We start from the raw sequence: 21866 nt of genomic DNA on the forward strand, positions 1-21866 counted from the left end.
GAGAAATTTTCTGTATCTGGATGTTTTTGCAGTGTGGTAATGAGGCTGAAGTTACAAGCTGGAGCTATCAGCATTTAACAGCAAGGAAATATCAACACAATTGCTGCTTGTTGATGGGCTTCGACTCACACTGACCTGTGCTTACTGAAGGATTAATGGGATGGTGTTTGATGTGACAGCAATGCACTCATAACATCTCATAATCCCAGATGTCAGGGTCAAAACACATGTCAATCATTCTTCTGGTTTGTCTCTAACATATCCAGCTGAAATGGGTGCCTGAACTGCCTGGAAGGGAGGGAAGGAATAATTTGCAGTGTTTAATGAGTGTCCACCACAAGATAGGGTTTATTTCTGGCTGTGTCTCCTTCTGCACTGAGCTCAGCATGTCACATCACCTGCCTCCTCCCTGGACCACATCTGCATGGCAGCCAACGTGACAGACACTCACTGTAGCTTCTCCCAGGGTGTCCAAAATGATCCAATTTAGGCTGACAGCTACAATATACAGCAATAAATATGTATTGTAATGATGCTGTCAATCGTGACTGGACTGGAGGAATGCCTTCTACCTAAGTACTGTGTTTACAGACAAAGAATGGAAGCTGTTTAAATGGATAAAAATGCCTGCTGTGAAAAATGGTGGGTGCTAAATCCTGGCCCCAGTTGAGCGCTTTGGGGTTGGAGTTTGGGATGGGATTTTTTGTTGTTGTTGTTGTTGTTTGTGGGAGATCTTTTGCATGTCTGTGTGCTTGTGTCTAGATACAGCAGTCTGGAGGATGTCAGGATCAATCTGCCCAAGTCATTAGCTGGTGAGCTAGAAAACTGCCCCATTTATGGCTGGAGGAAGGCATTTCTCACAACAGTTTCAAGACTCGCTCCAGGTCAGATGCCTGTGTTATCTCCATCACTGCCTGCCCTGAGCTTCTTTCTCTCTGAGATGTATGAAGTGATCTGTGGCTCCATGTTCCCACCTTCCCTCAGACAATGCCACAGTTTTTCCTTTATCTTCTTAATTTCAACCCTTTTTGGCTCTTTTAACTCAGAGGTGGTGGAGCAAGAGGTCCTTTCCACCCTCCAAGAGGGCAGTTGGAGAGTCTTGCTGCTGTCACTGACCAGTGTGACTTGTCCTGGGAGAGACAGTCCTGTGTTTGGTCACAAGTATCTAATGGCTTTGGGAATGACATCCCTCCTCTCTCTCTCTGCAGGCCCTCGCCTGCATTCAGAGGGATGTTTGAATGTCCCATCTTGGTTATCTTGCTGTATGGCAGGAGGCAAGAGTTTGTGGACTCCTTTGGAGAGCAGAAACCATTTGGAAACAACACCACACTGTAAGCCGTGCTCTGAACAGGCAGAGTGTTGCCAGCATCAAGGGGCTGGAGGATAACAGGTGGCTTTTCCAAACATCAGGCCCCGTATTTCCTCTTGTGCACTAGGGTGGTTGTGCAATGCAGGAGGCTTTAACTTAAATGTCAAGTGAAACACAAAATGAGTATGTTCATGCCTGGCTGCAGAGTGTCTGGAGCACTTCTCTTGTTGATTTATGCCATGGGAAACATGGGAAAGCAAAAAGGCCCTGACACCTCCCACTTCCACGCTGTCCCAGAGTGCTTCCTGCTGAAGGCAGGCAGCCACGAGCCCCGCTCCCTTATACTAGGGCTGATCACATCCCATTGTATCAAAATCCAAAGTGTCTCAGATGGGGAGAGCAGGCTTTGGCTGCCTCCATCTCCTTCCTGGTTTCAAGCTCTTTCACAGGGTAAATTGAGGCTTTGTCCTGCTCAGCATCATGAGGCCGGGCTTCCCGCAGGCAGGGACAATGCCCTCTTGTTAAGGAATAAGCTGTAGGGAGGAGGCTGAGCTTCCTACAACACCTTCCAGAACCAGTCCCTGGGGCCTGATCTAAATAGTGCGAAGGTGAGCGTTAATTGAGGGAAGGATGCCTACCTGCTGCTCCTTCGGGGGAGTGATTGCCCCCTGGTATCTGCGCCATCTCCCTCTTGCAGGTTTCTGTCCCCACAGCAACAGCAGCAGAAGCAGACACACCTACCTCTCACCTGGGTTTTTTTTTACAACCTGGATATTATCTTAAAATAGAGCCGCCTACACCATGCCAGGGTGGATGGCCAGAATGAAGCAGACACACCGTTTCATCTCTCTGGGCTTAAAGCTACAGCATGGAAAGGGCAAAGAAAGTCCAAAGCGTAGGCTGGTCAAGCTGAGCCCTCTGGAAATGACAGCCTAACCTGTGTTGGAGTGAAATCCCACAGTGAAACGTTTGCCTTGTCCCAAAGTTACTGTAGGTCTGCCCTAGGCAGGGAGGACTCATGTCTCTGTTCATGGTCCCTGCAAGGAGCTCTGTGCAGCTCCAGGCCACTTTCAGGAGTGGGCTTGGGCAGGTGGCGGGAAGCAGGAGCAGATACTTAACCTGCCTTTAGGAATGATGTTGGGGTATTGCCAAACTGTGCAAATAGCTCTCCTGTGGTCTCCCTGCTGCAGTGAGGGTGGTTTCTCCCCTCTTTAAACACGTCAGTAGAAAATGCACAGGCAGTCTTGTCACGCTGACCTTGTGACAAGGTAGAGTCAGCATATGGTGCCACCATATGGGAAATACATGCCAAGCTGTGACTCTCCAGGCCTGTCTCATCAGGGAGTTCCCAAGAGGTCCTGGGGGTGCAGGAAAGGGATCATGCACACCTGTATCATGCTCCTGGAGGAGGAAAGTGGTGGGAATGAGAGCTGAGCATCAGTCATGGAGGGTCACTTTACCACACCCTCCCAAACTGGGCTTCCAGTATCAACTGCAAGCAATGCTGGACAAATGTTCTGGCAAGCGACAAATTGTTTCCCAGCTTAGCCCCATTCCCTTCCCACCCCTTTTTCCCTGTGAGTCGATTTCTGCCTACACAGAGGCTTTCAGACCAGCCTGAATGCCCTCTTCGTTGCACACTGGTGGGATGGTGAGGTTGTACTGATGCACACTTTCTTCCCCTGGATTTCTAGATTTTCCTGCGCGTAGGCAGAGAACAGCATGATGCTGTATGACTGAAGTCCCTGCTCACAGTTCATGAATAATAAAGGCTGCCAAAGCTCACAGCCCAAAAGCCGTATTTTGTAAGACCTCCAGCACACGTTCACACAGCAAACATCTGCAGTGGTATGAAATCATAGAATCATAGAACGTCCTGAGCTGGAAGGGACCCACAAGAATCATCGAGTCCAACTCCTGTCCCTGCCCAGGACAACTCAAATTCACACCATGTGTCTGAGGGCTTTGTCCAAGTGCTTCTTGAATAGCGTCAGGCTGGTGCTGTGATGCCTCCCTGGGGAGCCTGTGCCAGGGCTCCACCTCCCTCTGGGGGAAGAACCTTTTCCTAATACCCAACCTGAACCTCCTCTGGCACATCTTCTTGCCACTCCCTCGGGTCCTGGCATCGGTCACCAGAGAGAAGAGATCAGCACCAGCCCCTCCTCCTCCCCTTGTGGGAAAGCTGCAGACCACCATGAGGTCTGCCCTCAGCCTCCTCTTCTCCAGGCTGCACAAACCAAGGGACTTCAGCTGCTCCTCGTATGGTTTCTCCTCTAAACCCTTCACCAACTTTGTGGCCCTCTCTGGACACTCTCTAGTAGCTTTATATCCTCAATATACTGGTGTGCCCAAAACTGCACACAGTATTTAAGGTGAGGCTGCACCAGCGCAGAGTAGAACAGTCTCATGCTGATCTTCAGCCAGAGGTTACACTGCACACCCTGGAGCTGAAGGAAGGGATGGTGCAGGATGGTCCAGCCCCTCCAGCATGAGGACCTCTGGCTCAGCTGGGACTTTTCTGTGGATAACTTAGCAAAGAAAAGCAAAGCAGAACCCACTGGGTGCAGGAGGGATGGAGCAAGTAGCAGTTTATAAGGTTAGTGTTTTCCTTCTGCTCTGGAGAATTGGCTGTTACTGGCTTTATCAGGACTGTAGGACGGGACTATCTGGTAGCTATAAGCTACAAGGTAGCCCTAAAGATCCCTTCACCATGAGCAGTTCCTGTCAGATGGGGCGGTTCCCATGAGGGGCTTGGAAAGGGCTAGAGGAAGGGCCTGGGTTTGAAGTTTTTTTCTTTTTAATTAGAGTCTTAATAAACCTGGAAATCCACCTTTTTAATTTGATATGCCAGCCTCTTCCAGAGCCCCAAGCCCTCAGTGAGGAAGTCAGAGAAAGTGAGATTAAATGCACTTGAAGCTGAGGGACCAGAGAGGTGGAGACCCAAGACCTGTCTGCACTTGTGAAGCCAAAGCGCCAGCTGAAGGAGCTCATTTGAAAGCAAGCCTATATAGGAACAGCCTCCTTCTCAGAGACCATTCTTTCCCAGGAATGTGAGCTAAATACGAAACAACTTTGTCCGTACCTACAGGGGCTTGCTGGGGGTGCAGTTTGCAAAACTAGCAGCAAGGCAGTTTCTGTTGCAAGAGTTCCTGTGCAACAGGCCGTTTGCCATATCTGCAGAGGAAATCAGCTATGTCACCCCACAGGCTCTTTTCTGCCAGTAGGAAAATGTGGCGAAGACTTGTACTATAAGCAGCAGCATTGTATTGGGAAAGGTTTCCAATACAAAGTTGACTTAAAGGAGGCCAGGTCGCTGCACTGGTTCACCTGTGCATTTGATAATACAGGACAAATCATCACTCAGGTCCTGCTGTTATCAGATCATGTCCTTCCTACAGGACAACAGTGAGCAGCTGCATGGCAGGTATCATCCAATTTTTTTAAACTCTCCTGTTTTTAAATGAATGGCATTTTTGTTAGTATTTACTTCCCCATTTACTTCAGCTTAGATATAGCTATGTATTTAATGGGGTTACCGTATGATACCCTCCGACCTTGCGTGTGAAATACAGGCATGGAACATAGTCCTACTGGCACAAAACATTTTGGTGCACAGAATGAAAACGATAATGGGCTGAAAGTGATGGGGAAGTTTTATTTTATAAAGATGCTCAAGTGGGCTATGCCATCAAAAGGATACAGAGTCGAAGCCACATCCTGTCGACTTGGCTAATCCATAAAAGAGCTTTCAGTGTTTTCCCTTGGAGTAACAGCTTTAAATTTTAATAAGCTGTAGTGTACTTTCACCGGATGTCATAAGCTGATACAAAGTTTAAGTGGGGTTAAGTAAGTAGGAGGCTAGGAGAAATGAACATGAAAGACGTAAATTATTTCCTCTCTTTTACAAGTTTATTTCACTAGATTTATTTTGGGGAAAAAAATATTTAATTCAAATTATTTTCTTCTTCTCTGGATGATTCAGGTGTCAGGGGAGATGGCACTTCAAGTAACCATAGAGCAACTTCAGCAAAAAGGACACTCAGTACAAAGAAAGAAATTAATAAAGTTATTAATTCAGGTTACTTTGTCATTTAATAGATTTTAGGATAATTACCAAGTCACAGACTGTGTGCCTGAACGTGATCCACACAAGCCTGTAAAACAAGGGTTTGTAGGAAGACTGCTTGAAAGGTCATCCAGCCCACCACTACCCCAGGGCAGGATTGACTCTGCGTAAGTCTTTCCGGACAGACTTTTGTTCAGCCTATTCTTGGAGCCCTCAGCGGTGGAGAACCACAACCTGCAGCGGTGAGTGACCCCACTGCTGGCAGTCTGCCGCTGAGAAGCTTCCCTCCACCTACAGCAGATGTGCCTTCCTTCACTTTAAGCCCATTACCTCTTGTGTTACCCCTGGTGAAAGAGGAGGTCTGGTTTATGTCCTTCCTTTCTGTAGCTCTGCGTGGCGTGTTTGCAGGCTGCTGTCACCACAGCATCCCCCAGCCCGCTGCCTCCAGCTGTTTCCTCTTTCCCCACTGGCCAGCCCTGCAGCTGTCTTCTAGATAGCCTGCAGCAGACCCAAATACCCTCCAGAAATACCATCTAGGGTGATATCCAGAGGGTAGACCAAAGCCTAGATCTACTTTCTGTCTGTTTTCTCTTTGCAAAGGTGGGTAAAGAGCTTTTTTGAGCATGGGATATACTTTCACCGGAGTAAAAGAGGGAATTTGTAGTCTACATCATGACCCACTGGTCGCCTTGTCTGCGCTGTGCCTGGGGACCCCTGAGAGCAAGCAGGGGCTGTGGGGTGGGGATTTTCTGCTACTGGCAATGCTATTGAAAACAGGGGTGTAATGGTTTTTACTGAATGTGTTTGTTTTGTTTCCTTATATCTGTGTAGCCCACTGAAATGGCTCCAAAACATTCTCAGCTAAAAGCATGAGCTGCTCCATTTTGAGCTTAAAAAGTAATTTCTGTACCCAGGAGCTGTAGTCATTCTCAGTGGAGTGGGCATAGTAACACACACTGTGCAGTGTATTATATTTATGTGATTATACCTCTAGGCAGCAACCTGGTGCTTAAGAAATGAGTTAGAAAGAACAAGGCAGAGGGAATCAGATTCAGCGATGTTAAGATTTGCTTCCAAAAGATCTGGACAAAAGTAACCAGTGTTTCTCTAAGATATGTGTGTCCTAATAGTCAATTAAATGGCACATGTAAGAACATTCTATGTCATTTGATGGCTCCCAACAGTCTAAAGGACCACACGCTAGGATTCTCAGCATGAGAGTCTGGTTGGTTACTGATGGGCAGGAAGAGCTGGGAGATATGAGTGAAAACCCGGCCAGGCTGACGATGGCTGTTAGTGGGGGGCAGAATCTGCCGGTGTGGAAAAGGACCAGGTTCCTGGGAAATACATCCAGGAAAAGGGAAGAGACAGGACGAGAAGGCAAGAAATGCGTGTGGGGAAACAGCGGCAGGAAGAGGAAAGAACAAATGAGAACTGGCAAGTTGATAAAAGAACAAAAGGCTTTGTCTCACATTAAAGGCAGCTAACTACACAAATCATTTTCCCATGTAAGCAATTATTGCAGCTACCCCAGGGATAGTGCGTGGTTAGCAAATGGAAAGACATGTTCTTTACATTCATAACTGGGTCTGGCAAGTGCTCCATCAATATGGCTCGTGATGCTCTGGGCCATGTCAGACAAGCGAAGAAATTGAAATTCGATTGTGCAGATAGCTGGAATCCCTGCTTTAAAAATTGCCTGTCCATCTGTATGCAGGAGTAAGTAATTAGCTAGCAGAACAGAAAGAACAGTGGCTTGTAAAAGGAGATGGGAGGTTTGGTTTATTCCTCTTTCACTCCTGACAGCAGCTGTTGACAGCAGCTTGCAGCAGTCAGTGGAGTCACGTAGGCATTAGTCAGGTAAAAATCAGACGTAAGTCTGAGATTCCCTTTCAGCCTGATTTTCAGAAGTGCTGAGCGCAGGCAACTCCCATTCAAGCCAACGCACAGTTTAACTTAATTCTGTTTTACAGCAGCAGAGCTGAGGTGTGAGGGACACTGGGGCCACAATAAACCCAAATTTGGTTATTTTTCTTACTTGTATAGGTTGTGGCATGCATTTTTTTCTAACTCTTTGGGAATAGTGATTTATGATTATGGATTTGTTACAGAATGTAGATTTAAAGTGAAAAAAAAATGTATGAACTATTTTTTTGAAAATGCCCAAGCAGTTACTGATCTTTTCATTAGCTTTCTGGGGGAAGAAAAAAGATTCCAGCTCAATATCAAATCACATCCATAGGGCCATAAAGTGAGGGGGGCGCTGGTCCTGCTGCAGAGTCTGTCTGATAGTGCTTTTCACCCTCTAGAATCAGCTTTTGGCAACAGGTTATTCTGTTGAGACTGAGAGAAATTTATAACAAGGCTAATGTTCGTGGTCTGATCTGTTTAATTAGACTTTGTCTCAGGAGTGGCCAAGTCATGGCACTGATGAGGTCTCAGCTTGACAATCTCCTGTTGCCACTGCTCAGCTGTCCTTAACCTTGGGTACAAATTTACCTGTCTTCCAGCTGTCCATTTACCAGCACAAGCTTATCTCACTGCTTGTGCTTTAAGTGTTTTGTCATCAGCCACTCCAAAATTAGAAACTGATGTTATGGAAAACTTAATAACATTAAAGAAATGCCAACCCATCTCTGCTGTCTTGTGCTATGCTTTGTTCATCTGAGGAATTTCTGCATTTCACAACCAACCAGAGGATGCGGCTTCAGCCTTGTGCCCCAGCAGGGACATAATGCAGCTCAAGCCCAGACTAGGACTCCACGGCATTTAGGTTACTCTCTGCATACCACCACCCTGACCGATCTCCTGTGTGACCCTTGATCTGCCTTCGCCTCAGTCTCCTTTCCAGCAGCCAGAGCTCGCTGGCTTTTGCTCGCCTTTGGTCTTGCTGAGTTTTGGAGTTAACTCTTTGGGGTGACAAGCTCACATATAGCACCCAGCACAGGGTGCCCCTGGTCTCAGCTCAGGCAACTCGAGCCCTAGAAACTTGGCTGATCCTGTCTCTTTTGCTTCCAAAGAAATGGCATTCATTTATTCGCCTAAGCACCTTTTTTAAAGCTCCTTTTGGATTTTGTTCCCTCCAAAAGGCAGCATTTTGCTCTTTAGCAATGCCCGCTGGATGCGACCCCACGGATGGTGTGCCCTGGGAGGTTTTACCTGGGGTGGGGGTCCAGCTGCACCACCCAGGAGCTGGGGTCAGCCCTCTGCAGCTGCAGGGGGAAAGTTTCCCTTTGCAGCACTGAGAACAGGCAGAAACAAAGAGCCGGGAGGAGGTGGAGAGGGGAGAAGGGAAGAATGAGCTAGGTTAGGGGAAATATAGCCGGGAAGAAAAGGAAAGGACCAGCTGATCTGAAAGCCCCGATAAAAGCCCGAGACAAAGGGCGAAAGAGCCTGGGAGACTATCAAGGGGAAGTGGGAGGAGGAGCAGAAAGATGCAGCAGAACCTAAGTGGGAATGATGTAAAGTGCTGCAGGGAGGAGGGAAGTTTCCTACCTAAAGCAGAGGGTGGTTTAAGTTACCCAAGCACCTCCGTTTACAGGAATCGGAGCCCCTTTCTCCCTTCTGACTGGGAGCACCTGACAAAAAAAGGAGCTGCTCCAGCGGCGAAGAGTGTCCATGTCCATCCCATAGCCCTGACAGCATCAGCCCCGATTGCTCATCTATTTCCAAGTACAACCGAGTCATTTCTCTGGTGGGCAGAGAAGTCAGGGACACTCTGCGTCCAGCACCCTGCAGCTCGGAGGAAGCATTAGTACTGCTGTTGTTAGTCTTGTTGTTTTCTTCTAATAAAAAGGTGGTCATGACTCACTCCATTAAGAAACAAAAGCAGAGCTGTAATCTACTGAAAGGCAGTTGTTTGGATGCTCGGCATTAGGTGTGTAAAAGGAGGAAGGTCAGCTGCAGGTCAGGTCTGGTGATATACACCCTCCCATCAGTACAGGCCAAACTTCAGGTGTACCCCAGGGAGTTTATTTTCAGGGCTGGTATGATTTGCCCTCTCCTTCAGACTAGCGCTTCAGCTGGGGGGATGGGGAAGAGCTCTCTTTCCCACCCCTCCACATTTCTCTTGGGTTTCCTGAGAGGAAATGATGCTCTCGTGTGACTGTGCTGGCCCCCTCCTTCCTCCCGGGGGGGAGGGGTGCGCCAGCATCTGCCCGCAGCCCCTCTTCCCCTCCCCGTGCCGCCCTGGGACTGGTTCGCCAGCTGGGCTCTTACTGTGGGCTGAGGCCCGAGGGACTCAGGCGGCTTCTTGGGGAGGAAGAAGCAGCTTCTGAAGCTGGGGGCTGGGAGGCAGGAAAGGCAGGTTGTGTTCAGGCAGTGTCGGAGGTTTCCTGTGCAAGCGGGAATAAGTCACTGCACCTCTGCCTGTGCCAGATTCCCCACCTCGTGAAAAATAAAGGGGAGGAATCGGCCTGCCCGTGGGATGATGTGAAGGGTTTCAGCACGGCTGTGGCGATGCTTCTCATGGCAGGGATCCACTTCAGGCAGGGGCCACGCCGCCATGTGGGGACGCCAGCCCAGGCAGGTGGCTCAGCGATGCCCAGCTGCCCACGGGGTGGGCGCAGGAGGAGGGAAGGAGCCAGGCTGCCGTGACGGTGGTGGCCAGGTGAAGGCAACACCCACGCTAAGACGCTCTGTGAACATCTGCCCCTACCCACAAGCTATTTCTATTTTTGTTCCATCTCATACCCTGACTGACTCAGAGGAGGGGAGCGAGGGGGGGCAGGTTAGAAGGAGCCAGCCAGGGGCTCCAGGGGGTTTGAAAGAGGAAGAGGAGGAGGAGGTGCTTCAAAACCAGGAGCTGCTATTCTTTCAATCAGCTTGAACATTTTCCTCACACAGTCTCTTTCATGCTTCTCTGTTTCAGCTGCAGGCAATCTGAGGCAGGGATGGCACTTCCTGCCTGCTACTGAGGTGAACATACTTTCAGGGCACCATCAGAGTAAATGACACCCCACTTTTAGAGAGCTCCACTGTAATCTGCCCAGCTGTAATGAGCTTGGCTGGAGCTTGTCCTTTTGCCTAACTTCTTCCAGGGATTTCCAGTTCCTTTTTTCGTCACTTTGCAAAATTTACCTACAAGGAAAGGGCAAGTGCCAAATTTCCGAATTCCGGTGTCTGAGTGGCGTGACTTCTGGACACAGGCACAGCCTGAAGTGTGTAGCATAAGTCTCGCAGGTTCTTGAGGCACAGGCTGGCAGTCTAGATATTTGCCACAAGGAAAGGGACATAAGACCCCCCCCAAACAGCCACACCAGCAATTTTGTGTTGCAGGTGGCCCTCCCATCCCTGATCCCCCCCTCCAGAGCATTCACTAATTCTGCAGAAACAGCACATCTCACTCTGTCCCAGGCTGTTACCCCTTGTTCCCCCCTTCGCTGCCAGGCAACCACATCCTCAGGGTTGTTCCCCAGGCTGTCCACGCTTGTCACTCGGCTCCCAGTGCTGCCCTGATGGAAACCGCGGCCCGGGCAGGGGACCCAGCTCCTTCTGAGGGGGTTTGGAGCCGGCAGCCCCCACCCCCGAGTAGCAGGGCCCGGGCAGGCAGGTGCAGGGCTTTGCTGGGGGGGAGGACATACACAGTGAGGGGGAATAAGGGGAACAGAAAGCCCCTTTGCAACCTGGTGTGAGAAACCCACCCCAGCGCTGCCCTTCCTCCTTTCTTTTCCCTCCTCCTCCTCCTCCCCTGGCCGTTCGCCCCCGGCACGTTTCCCTGCTCTCCCCGCTGACGGGGAGCGCTGATGCCGGGATGACCCTCGGGCCGATGACTGGAGAATTTTTGCGGCGTTTTTCAGCTTCCTCTGCCTCCGAGCCTGACTAAGGCTGCCTGCGCGGCCGGGGCCCCCGCCGGGGAGGGCGGGCGGGAGGAGGAGGGGATCCCCACCAGGGGGCGGTGCGCGGGGCGGGGGGGTGCCCATGTTTGGAAAGCGGGAGCGTCACTCCCCTTATATGGGCAGTGTCGTCAGGGCCCAGCCTCCCATTCATATAAATGCCCGCTGGCGGCAGCCGGGATTCCCTGCCCGGGCTCAGCGCGGTGCCGCTGTCCGTCCGTCCTGTCCCTCGTCCCGCTGCCGCCGGCCGAGCTCTCGTGCCAGCACCGGGACCCTCCCGCCGCTCCTCCCGCTCCTGCCCCGGCTACGGCGGGGTGCGACCCGCGGCCGGCATGAAAGTCACGTCCCTCGACTGCCGCCAGCTGCGGAAGCTCCTGCGGAAGGAGCCCTCCCGCTGCCTGGTGCTGGACTGCCGGCCCTACCTGTCCTACTCGGCCTCCTGCCTCCGCGGCTCCCTCAACGTCAACCTGAACTCGGTGGTGATGCGGCGGGCCCGTGGCGGGGCCGTCCCGCTCCACTTCGTGGTGCCCGACGCGGCAGCCCGCGCCCGGCTGCTGCGGGGCGGCGAGGGGGGGGGCGGCGGGCACCGCCCGCCTGGCGGCCGTCGTGGTGCTGGACCAGGGCACGGGGCACTGGCAGAAGCTGAAGAAGGACAGCACGGCTCAGATCGTCCTCAACGCCCTGCTTTCCAGCCTGCCGGAGGCTGGGGCCAGGGTCTGCTTCCTGAAAGGTGAGAGGCGCGGGGAGGTCTGGGGGGATGATGGGGGGCGGCGCGGACTCACCCTCGAACCCCTCGCCCCTGGGGGGTGCCTCCCGACCCCTCTCCTCCGCCACCGCCGCCGCGCACTTAACCTGATTATTGGTGGAGGGCAGGGAGGTGACGCCGGGATTTCGTTTCTTTACCACCCACTGGAAATAAATCCCGGATAGGCTCTGCGGGCTGACCCCAGTGCCTTTCCGCTCACGCCGCTGCGCGGTCAAGAGGCCGGTTAAAAGCAAGGAATGGTAGGGAAGAAGGGCAGAAGTTGCACATTCCTCAAGAGAGGGGTACGAGAGCGATCGGGGCTGCGTGGAAAATAAAACCAGCCCCGCGGGGAAGCGGAGAGCCGAGGCCACCGCTCCTGGCCCGGTGAGACGGGGCGGCCCGCGCTGGGTGCCCGGACGCCGGGGACGGGCTCCCGCTCCCCTCCCGGGGCGGGAAGGTTTATCTCTCCGCCGGGAGTATCGAGGCTGGCAGGGGAAACCCGTAGCCGAAACTCCGGGGCTTGTCGGGGGACAAAACCACCTCCTCCCTCCACGTGCACGATGGCCCTTTGATTGCGGTTCGTTGTTTTCCTTCCGCGTAAAGCGGGGATAATAAAACGATAAAAAAAGGAGTCCGCCCTTTCTCTGCCCTCCCACCCCTGCCTCCCTTCAATCGCTCCGGGCAGCGCCTTTGTCCTTTCGCCCTCTGTTTCCCCAGGCCCCGGGGAGGCAGTGCCCGGCGGGGACGCGCACCCGGCTGCCGGGGACGCCGAAGCAGGAGTTCCCAAACAAACCCCCTTGTCGTATCCTGAGGCCATGGGGAGGTCATCCATGGAAGAGAAAAACCAGGCGGTGTTTCTTGAACAAACTGTGCCCCAGTGTCCTCACTGGCCAGGGTTAATTCACTTTTATTAAGCCTTTTATCACACTAGTTCTTGTCATTATGTGTCCAGTTTGCATCTCTTATAAGGAGCAGTGCCCGGAGGGCACCCCCGCTGGGGAGAGGCACCTCTGGCCCGGGTATTGCCCGGTACCAACGAGGAGGGGGGCTCCCAGTGCCGTTTGCTCTTGTCTTGTCTTGGTTCTGTCTGGGCACCACCAGCCTGCCCTGGGCTCTGACGGTCACCCCAGAAGCACTGGTTCTGCTGCTGCAGGGCAGGGATACTTGCACTGTGCTGGGCCAGGCAAGTCCTTGGGGACCCCAGTAAAGTAGGGACAGAGAAACATCTCCAGGGTCATGCTGGGAAGTCTGTGGCAAAACGGGCTGAATGAAGCTCTGCTGACTCTCAGCCTGCTTGTTTAGCCACAAGATCATCTTTCCCTCCTCAGGTACCAGCCCCATGCTTTGAAGTGGTCACTGTGGGTGACCCCACTGGGGTGGGGTTTTGATGTAGGCTCTGTTTTGTACCTTTTGTGTATGGCAAAGCATCTTATCTTGAAAGCCTGTCGATTTGAGGCTAAAAAGATTCCCCCTTAGTGGATGAGAAAGTTTCTTCCTTTCCCTGCTGCTGTTCCCCTTTGCTTGGCTGGAAGTGCTCTGGCTTGCAGGATCAGGCCCATGAAGTCTGCCGCTCCGTTTCAGATCTGGTGTGGCCCGAGGAACCAGTGACTCAGTGGGCAGTGCTGCTGATTCACCAGGGCCACGGACCCCCAGGAGGCTGCTGTGGTCTGGGAAGGATCTCTGGGACAGTGGGGATATAAATCATCCTGAAGCACTGGGCACTGATCAGAAGAACGGGTCCTTTGGGGCCCTGTAGCACCGACCTTGCAAATAATAGGCTGTAAAACCACCAGAAAAAAACCTCCTTGAGGTTCTCCCCCTTATATCCCTGTTCCCCCTCTGTATGGGTGAGTTGGGAGGAGGTGTTGGCTACTTTAGGGCTAAGGCGGTCTTGCCTTGGAAGTCGCAGGGATGAGACAAGATGTGAGCATCCCCAGGTCACCAAGTGTCCTGGGGATCTGGCCCCAGGCAGGGCAGCTAGTGCAGAGCAATTGCGTGCCAGGTTGTGCGCCGGCCCTGTTCCTTCCCTTGCCTTCTGGCTTCTAGGGGTTGAGTGTGTCACGTCTTTCATCTGTGTAGGTGCAGTTTCATTCTGGGTGAGCTGAGCCCCAGCAGGGCGAGCATGGTTGTGTGGCGGGGAAGAGGAGCTTGCAGGAAGATAAAATAACGGATCCTCCCTTGGTGCTGACAAGGATTCTATTATTTATTGATTAAAACCGAAGTGCAGCCCAGCTCTCTGTGATGAGCAATCTAGTATTTGCAGAAATGACCTCAGGGAAGCTAGGTTGAGTGAGGAGGGGGAAGAGAGGAGATTGCCAGAGGATGGGATGAGAAGATGACTCACTGTAAGAATGGCCTGCAAATATCCTGATCCCCAAGGCTTGTAATTAACCATTCACCAGCTGCATGTGTTAGGTACCCCAGAGACATGAGACATGCATGTCTGTTCGAACACACACGCTGATTTGGCTTGGACAGATTGTTGTCTTCGTTGAAGAGTAAAAACAACAAGGCAGGGTGTAAGTGGGGATAATATCTATTTATATAAACGGGACATATTTTTCCTATGTGATGGCAGTGGTTGGGGGGCAGGGGGGAGATGAGGTCAGCTATGCAAAACAAGAGGATTTAAAAGTCCACCCCATGAAGGGTGGTTGGAGATCAGAAGAGCAGAGGAGTCTGTCTGGAGAGCTGCTTGTTTGTTTGGCTTTTCACACTGTCAGTTGTTAGGGATATCATTTTATCAACCCAGTTGTTGTGGATATCATTTTATCAAACACCCCCACCCTTATGGTCTCCATGGTCAGTTGGCTGCTGTGAGTTCTGGGGGGAGCTGCCTGAATGTGGCTGGGGAGTAGGAGGAAAGGTGCAGGTGATGAGTACCGGTTGACTGCAAAGTCACCCTCTTGCCCTCCATCATGGAAAACAAACTTCCATCACATTCAGTGGGCTTTGGATCGTGCTGGCTGCTTGCAACACGAGGGCCCCATGGCAGGACTGAGTGGGCGACAGCAGCACGTCATGAATTTGAGCCCACATCTGCTCAAACATTGCAAATGAGACACCGGCGCTAGGGGCTGAAATGTCAGAGGTAGCTGTACCGGGCAGCACTGGCAGCAGGGCCCTGCGGCTGCTCAGATCTTCAGCGCTTCCTTTGTTTTGAAACCCTTCCTTGCACCAGGGCACCCACACCGACACCGCTTATCAGGGTGAAACAGCTGCAGGTGAATGAATCGCATCGGAGGTTTTGCTTTCCAAACCTTGTTTACTTGAGGGCCACACTCCAAAGGATTATTGAATCTAGCTGTTTGAGAGCTTTCACCATTCACTTTTGTTCTGAAAAAGCACAGGTGGCAGACACGTGGCACGCCACTGACATTTCCAGGCTGCTTCTGCTACCTGACTTATTCACGTTCATTTTGGAGATTGTGTGTTTCTGTGCAGCATATTCCCTGCCTGGAAACAGGCAGCGATTTAGCTGACGACAAACTTTGAGTAACAATGTAATAATAGGATTAATTCCTTTTCATTAGCAGTGCACTGAATGAAACGAATGCAGTACTTAACCATGCAGAATAGCTCATGCGGGGCTATTCAGCTGTCAAATGCTGTCACAGGATTCCATTAAGTTTTATAGCTGTTATTTAATAGATTGGTTTCAGCGGGACGGTCTTCATTACCTCACTGTCTTGTGCATTGTGGTGATTAATGATACAGTTGCAAGCATCCCCCTCTTGTGCTTATGTCCATTCAAAAATGCAAATAAAGCATCTCTTACGTTGTCACAGTGTACAAAGTAGGAACAGATTCAGAGAGGATGACTACTGAGTACAGAAAGCTCCATCTCAAATGCTGGGAATAGTGCTCACATATAAAACCTGGGGGAGGGAGTTTAGTTCCTGCTGTACTGGAGTTAATGGTTGCTAGACTCAACAGAATTACATTCACTAACAGTTTTAATCTGCATTCACTGGCTTTTGGTGAGTTAATAACTGTCAGTGGTATCTGAGGTTTTTCTCTAGGTGCCTGAAGCCTTTTAAACAAACCCGCTTCCCCAGGGGAGCACTATCCCTCATTAACCCCCCGTGGCCCATCACTATGTGCTATCCCACTGCACTGCAAGCGCCTGAGCTTCATTTCTCCCCTGCTTTAAACCAGTTTTCGGAAATGCAAACATTCATGTTTCTTTTTTTTTTTTTTTCCTTCCCTAGGGGGATATGAAACTTTTAACTCACAATATCCTGAGTGCTGCGTGGATGGAAAACTCATTTCCCTGGAGAGGACTGAGGCAGAAAGAAACCTTGCCAGCCACTGTGAGAAGCAGAATGCCAACCACAAACCTGCTTACGACCAGGTGTGTGTCACAGCTGTGGTGGGTGACCTTCCCCTTGGGTCTTCTCCCTCCTGCCACCAGGCTCTTTGGAGGCTGGCAGGGTGCCGGGGGCCCTTGTGCTGGCACAGGCTGTCAATAAGTTGTCGTAGCCCAGGCTGGCAGTCTGTGTGTTGAATAAGATGCCCTGTGTGTGCTGCTGGTCAGCATCGCCTCCACCTGGCTTCAAAATTTGACAGCAGAAGGAAAAAAAACCTGTCTAGCTCCAAAATTGCATTTGTGACCCCTCTTTATTACACAGCTGGGCAGCATGATCTGTGAGCAGCTTATGGCTCCCCAGGAGACTTAAATGACACTCCTGGCAGCATCTTCCCTCCCCATTTTATCTGGCAGATGAAGGAGCATGCTTTGCCCATGCCTCTCTTGAGACCCCAGGAGGCCTCCGGTGCTGGTGGAGAGGGGCTGGGGCCATGGGGCTACTTCTGAGAAGAGGCAGTGGCTCTTGAGAGCTGCCCTTGGGCAGGGGCAGTAGGGTTTCCACGGGGGAAGTCGTCATGCCCCCGCTCCCTCCCAGCCTGGGGAATACATGTGCTCCGAGATGTCACCCTGCGGTCAGGCCGCTTCCGACGGGGCGCCCATTTCCTGGTGCTGGGGGAAGCCCCCGGGTGATGCCCCTCTGCTCCCCCAAGAGCACCTCCCACCCCAGGCTCCGTCCTGGCACTGCAGGTAGCTCCCAGCTGTCCCCAGTGCGTGGGACTTGCCAGGCTGGCAGCTCGGGGGGCTGAAAAGCCGGTTTCTCATAGCTGGGGGCCAGCAGCAGCTCTTGTGCATCATGGAAAGTTACCTGTGATCTCTGAAACCCTTGTGTCAGGCGGTGGCTTTTTTCTTTTGCGGTCTCGTCACTCAGCCTTCGCTTGCGCTGAGGAAGCAGGAACTGAGATGACATATTGGTGCAGGTGACGCAGCGGGTGCTGCACCCCGGGGAGGTGTGGAGGGATGGGGAGCCTTCCTCCAGTTGTTTTGCTTTGCTTCACCTTTGGAGGTGTGAGAGGAGGGGCTGAGCCTTGGGCTGAGCTAGAGCAGCCTCTTCCTTGGTTGTCATCTTCCTCCCTGCTTGGACATGGCTCCTGCCTTGCCTACATTTCAGTGAAGCCTCAGAGGGAACGGGCCTCACATATGAAAGTGCTTTGGGTGTGTCCCAAAGGGTAGCACTTCAAAGAAAGCCAGAAACATCCTGCACACGAGTGGGCTGGATCTGACTTTATACCTCGCAGATATGGACAAGAAAATGAAAACCTTTTTCCTGCAAGGGCTTTGCCATCACAGTGATTCACTGGCTGGCAGCACTGGGGTCCAAAAACCCCAGTGAGGGAGGGAGCCAGCATCCACACAGGCCCCTTGCCTCTCTCTCGGGACTCAAATACCCTTGAAAAGGAATTACATGTTTCTGTTCCTTCTCTTCCAGGGTGGTCCAGTCGAAATCCTGCCTTTTCTCTACCTTGGTAGTGCCTATCATGCTTCCAAGTGTGAATTTCTTGCCAACCTGCACATCACAGCCCTGCTCAATGTCTCCAGGAAAAGCTCGGAGTCCTTCAAAGACCAGTATTGCTACAAGTGGATCCCGGTGGAGGACAGTCACACTGCAGATATCAGTTCACACTTCCAGGAAGCCATCGACTTCATCGGTAGGTCCCAATTAACAAATTTCCAGATCTTTGTGTATTTTAAATTAATTTATTTTAAAATACTTATTGGTGGGAAGGACATATTTTCTGTATGTTCCCCAGATATCACAGCAAAAGTTTAAGCTCCCTCCCTTCCCCAGCATCTCTCCTGGCAGAGGGATTTCTGTGAGGAAGGAAGGAAAAGGGACATTCAGAGCAAGGTCTCTGTCCTTTTCTTTAGGCTGGGAGGCTGAGGAAGGAAAATGCCTCCTCTTGACTGCTGTCAAGCAGACAAGGCGAGTGAGCTGGCTAGCTTTACTTTCTTTTCAAAGCAAGTGTAGGTGTAACTTCAGCATGACAGGGAGCAAAGAAGTATGGTTGAATAACAGTAAAGTCTATTGATTTTTGTAAGGAAAAAACCCATATTTGTTCCTTGGACCTGCATGCCAGACCCTGTAAAAGCCAGGTGAAGCAGAGCCAGCTTATTGCCTTGCTGTGCTGAGATCCCAAAGCCTGGGTCTCAGAAATCCAGCATCTCCTCTTATCACCAGAGCTCTTTCCATTTCTCCTTTTGGTCATGCTGGTGTCTCACCACCCTTTAATCAAATACCCCAATGCAAAAAAAATGAGGCATTTAGAAAACTTTGGGCCACCCACTCCCAAATTTTCCTGCATTAAGCTGGGTAGGTGAGCATCACACCAGCTGTGCCAGGTAGCGCAAGGCAGAGGCTCCTGCCTGAGAGGCACAGGGTGGTTTAGTGGGGTGGAGTAGCCTGAGCCTGGGTGGAGATGGTGTTGAAACTGGTGCTGTTGCACTCCAGGAACATTTGAGAGAGAAACAGAATAAAACCCCATTTACAGGCTTATTGGACTTACTTCTCAGCTGGGTTTGAGTCCATCAATGGTGCAGGAAGAATTAGACCTTCCTGATCTGAGGGGGCCCTCTAAGCCCTTTCCCTTCCTGGTAAAGGACTTCTCACACCTTTCAGGGAAATGCTAATGCACAGCAATCTTCTGTCCCATCCCCAACCCCTTCTGATAGTTGTCAAGTCACTTGGAAATTTCCCAGATTTTGAGGATTACTTTAGTTTTCACTTTCTTTTAAAATTGGGCATGTGATGTAGATGCTGGGGATGACTCAAATCATGTCTTCCTTATTTTGTGCAGTAGTTAAATATAACTGGTCACGGTGGCACCAGTCCCCCAGCAGACAATCAAAGACAGGCAAATGATAACTTGCTCTGCTCTGCAAGTTGTTTCACTGAGCGCTACACTCAGCACAGTTATCCATAAATTGGAGCTTGAGCATATTGCTCAAGGCAATAGAGCAGAGAACATCTATTTTTGAACTGTATTTTTGTGTGGAAAGGGCTTATTTTAAGCACATTCTCTTTAATCTAATAACAATCATTTTGTTGTGTGAGTAACCACAGTGGCTCCTGTTGTGTAAAATGGGTGCTTTGCATAAGCCTTTTATATCCTGACTTAAGCCCAAGCATCCTTTAACCAGGCTGTAATTAGCAACTGCCTACCAGTCCTTGTGTGCTTTGTGGTGAGGCCCCAGGGAGTGAGCTCAGCCTCTCCACCCGAGGGTACCCACCAAGGGCTCAGCTCCTGGTACCGCTGTTTGCTGCTAACTGGCCAAGCAGGGAGCTGGGTTCGTACTTTAAAGAAAAGTCCTGTTTATCTAGCAAAGCTGATGAGAGGAAGGTAGCCCTGCAGCTTTTGAAAGACCTGGAGGTGGCACAGCTGGCCAGGCTGTGCTTGGGTCAGCACTTTGAGCCACAGGCAGAGAAATGCAGGTACAGCAAGCACAAACATTGCCCAGATACCTGACCTCTGTCTCACAATGCTCTGCAAAGTCACCTGTTCCAAAAGAGAAATAGGCACGTGGGGAGGAGGCAGGGAAGGACTTTCCTAAAAAATGCAGAAAGAACCAAATCAGGATCCACAGAATCTGAAACTAAGTGTCACCTGCAGCTCAGCTCCATCTCAGGCTGGGTTTTGTCCCCTTTCTCTTTTAATCTCCATGTTACCCTTAGTACCCAACAGAAGAGCAAGCCTCTCCTTGCTGGCAGACTGGCTGTGTGCCATGCTCCACCTCCAGCACTGCGTGCATGACACAGTGTCATCTCCAACCCCAACAACAACTGACGTCTGCAATGACTTTTTTCCCTAGATTATATCAGACGTATGGGGGGAAAGATCCTGGTGCACTGCGAAGCGGGGATTTCACGCTCTCCCACCATCTGCATGGCGTATCTCATGAAGACGAAGAAGCTCCGCCTGGAGGAAGCCTTCGATTACATCAAGCAGCGCCGGAGCCTGATCTCACCAAACTTTGGTTTCATGGGCCAGTTGCTACAATACGAGTCAGAGATCTTGTCTTCCACTCCCAGCCCCCCTGTCGCTTCCTGCAAAAGAGAAGCTGCATCTTTCTTTGCAGAAGAACTGACATTAGGCAAAAACTTTGAAGGCTCATGTTTTGCCTTTCCTACCTCAGTGCTGAGTTCTGTGCCCATCCACTCCCCCGTCCACCAGCTGAAACTCAGCCCGATGACGGCATCTTCGTCCTGCTGAACACCCTGAGGAGACCGGAGCTGGTGCGGTCCTCTGATCGAAACTGTGACCCCAATAAGAACATTTCATGAACGTGCAATAGAGAAACCTCATTGACTTAGTCTGAGATGGAGTGGTTGTTGTGGGTCATACTTCCCATAAGCTGTGACTGTAAGATGCAAGTGCTCCAAGTGTGGCAGGTTTTCTGAACTTCTATTGTCCTTTTTTTAAAAAAAAAAAAGAAAAAATGCTTTTTAAAGTTTTTATCCAGAGTGTGCACCCACCACTGTATTTCAGATTCCTGGGGAGCAATGAGAAATCAGTTTAGTATGTTCTCAGTTCCCATTTCCTTCCCTTCTTATTTTTTTAAAAGACCCTTATTTAAAGTTTCAAGCAATAAACAGCAGTGGGGAAGAAAAGAAAAAAGAGCACCGCCTTTGCAACTGCAGAGGTGGTGGGATCGAATGTGTGTTCTGTTTTTTCCTCCAGCTTTCCTCCTCCCCTCTCCTGTGTCATGTTTCAGGGAGCAAAGGCCTGGGGTGGCAGGAGGGAGCTCCTCTCCCAGGACACTGTTGCACAACCAGGTGAAAATCCCCTCTCCTGCTCCAGCCTCTGAAGTGTCAGGTATTGACCACAGTGTAACTGGATACCAAACCAGACCGTGGGTCCATTCAGGTGTGGCATTTCCTGTACTTCTGTATTTGCCTTTGTACTGGATGTGCTTTTAACTAAAGCTGGGAACTTAACCCGAAGCTACCAGGCTACCTGCTGAGCTGTTATCCTCCCATTTGTTATTTAAGAACAGCCCTAGAATACTTGAATGTCTCCACAATCCTCATCTAAGTTTCTTCCCATCAGATAGCACTGTAACTGCTGGATTTTACACCAAAAAACATTGACAAGCTCAGCTCCAAGACAACTCTTCCTCCATCCCTTCCCAAGTGTTCCCAATCTGTATCCTGTGTGGTCAAGTGGTCTTGTTCAGTGTTACGTGGCTTGCTTAGCGTGTGCGGTCACCTCTAGCCAGCCTTTGTCTGTGAAAACCAGTTTCTCTCCCACTCACATTTGGTTCTGTGTCTGCAGGGAGTTCAGAACAAGTGGCTTTGTCTGTGGATCTCTTAATCTTTTTTTTATATGTAATATGTATGGGAAATGGCAATAATTTCCAGGAGATCTCGTGAATGTGAAAGAAAACCTGCAATGGTTTTTATGGAGTGTTAAAAAAAAAAAAAATAAAGGAAAAAAAATGCCAGAAAAAGAAAGCTGTTTGTACTTGGAGTGAGCTGCAAAAGTGCTTTGGCAGAGGTCGGTGGCAGGAGAGGTCACCTGAGAAACTCTATGGCCCAAAAGTGGTGTGAG

At 50.8% G+C, this 21866-nt stretch overlaps 1 protein-coding gene across 1 annotated transcript; it reads left to right on the forward strand.

The window, feature by feature from the left end:
- The first annotated feature begins 11354 nt into the window (after positions 1 to 11354).
- On the forward strand, positions 11355 to 21725 carry DUSP5 (dual specificity phosphatase 5). Its single transcript, XM_075107635.1, is given in 5 exon segments — positions 11355 to 11790; positions 11792 to 11939; positions 16166 to 16308; positions 17750 to 17969; positions 20128 to 21725. Coding segments are annotated over 5 exon segments (1335 nt in total). The 5' UTR covers positions 11355 to 11367; the 3' UTR covers positions 20529 to 21725.
- The last annotated feature ends 141 nt before the right edge of the window (positions 21726 to 21866 follow it).

The sequence above is a fragment of the Phalacrocorax aristotelis genome, chromosome 12, assembly GCF_949628215.1.
Source record: "Phalacrocorax aristotelis chromosome 12, bGulAri2.1, whole genome shotgun sequence".
NCBI lineage: Eukaryota > Metazoa > Chordata > Aves > Suliformes > Phalacrocoracidae > Phalacrocorax > Phalacrocorax aristotelis.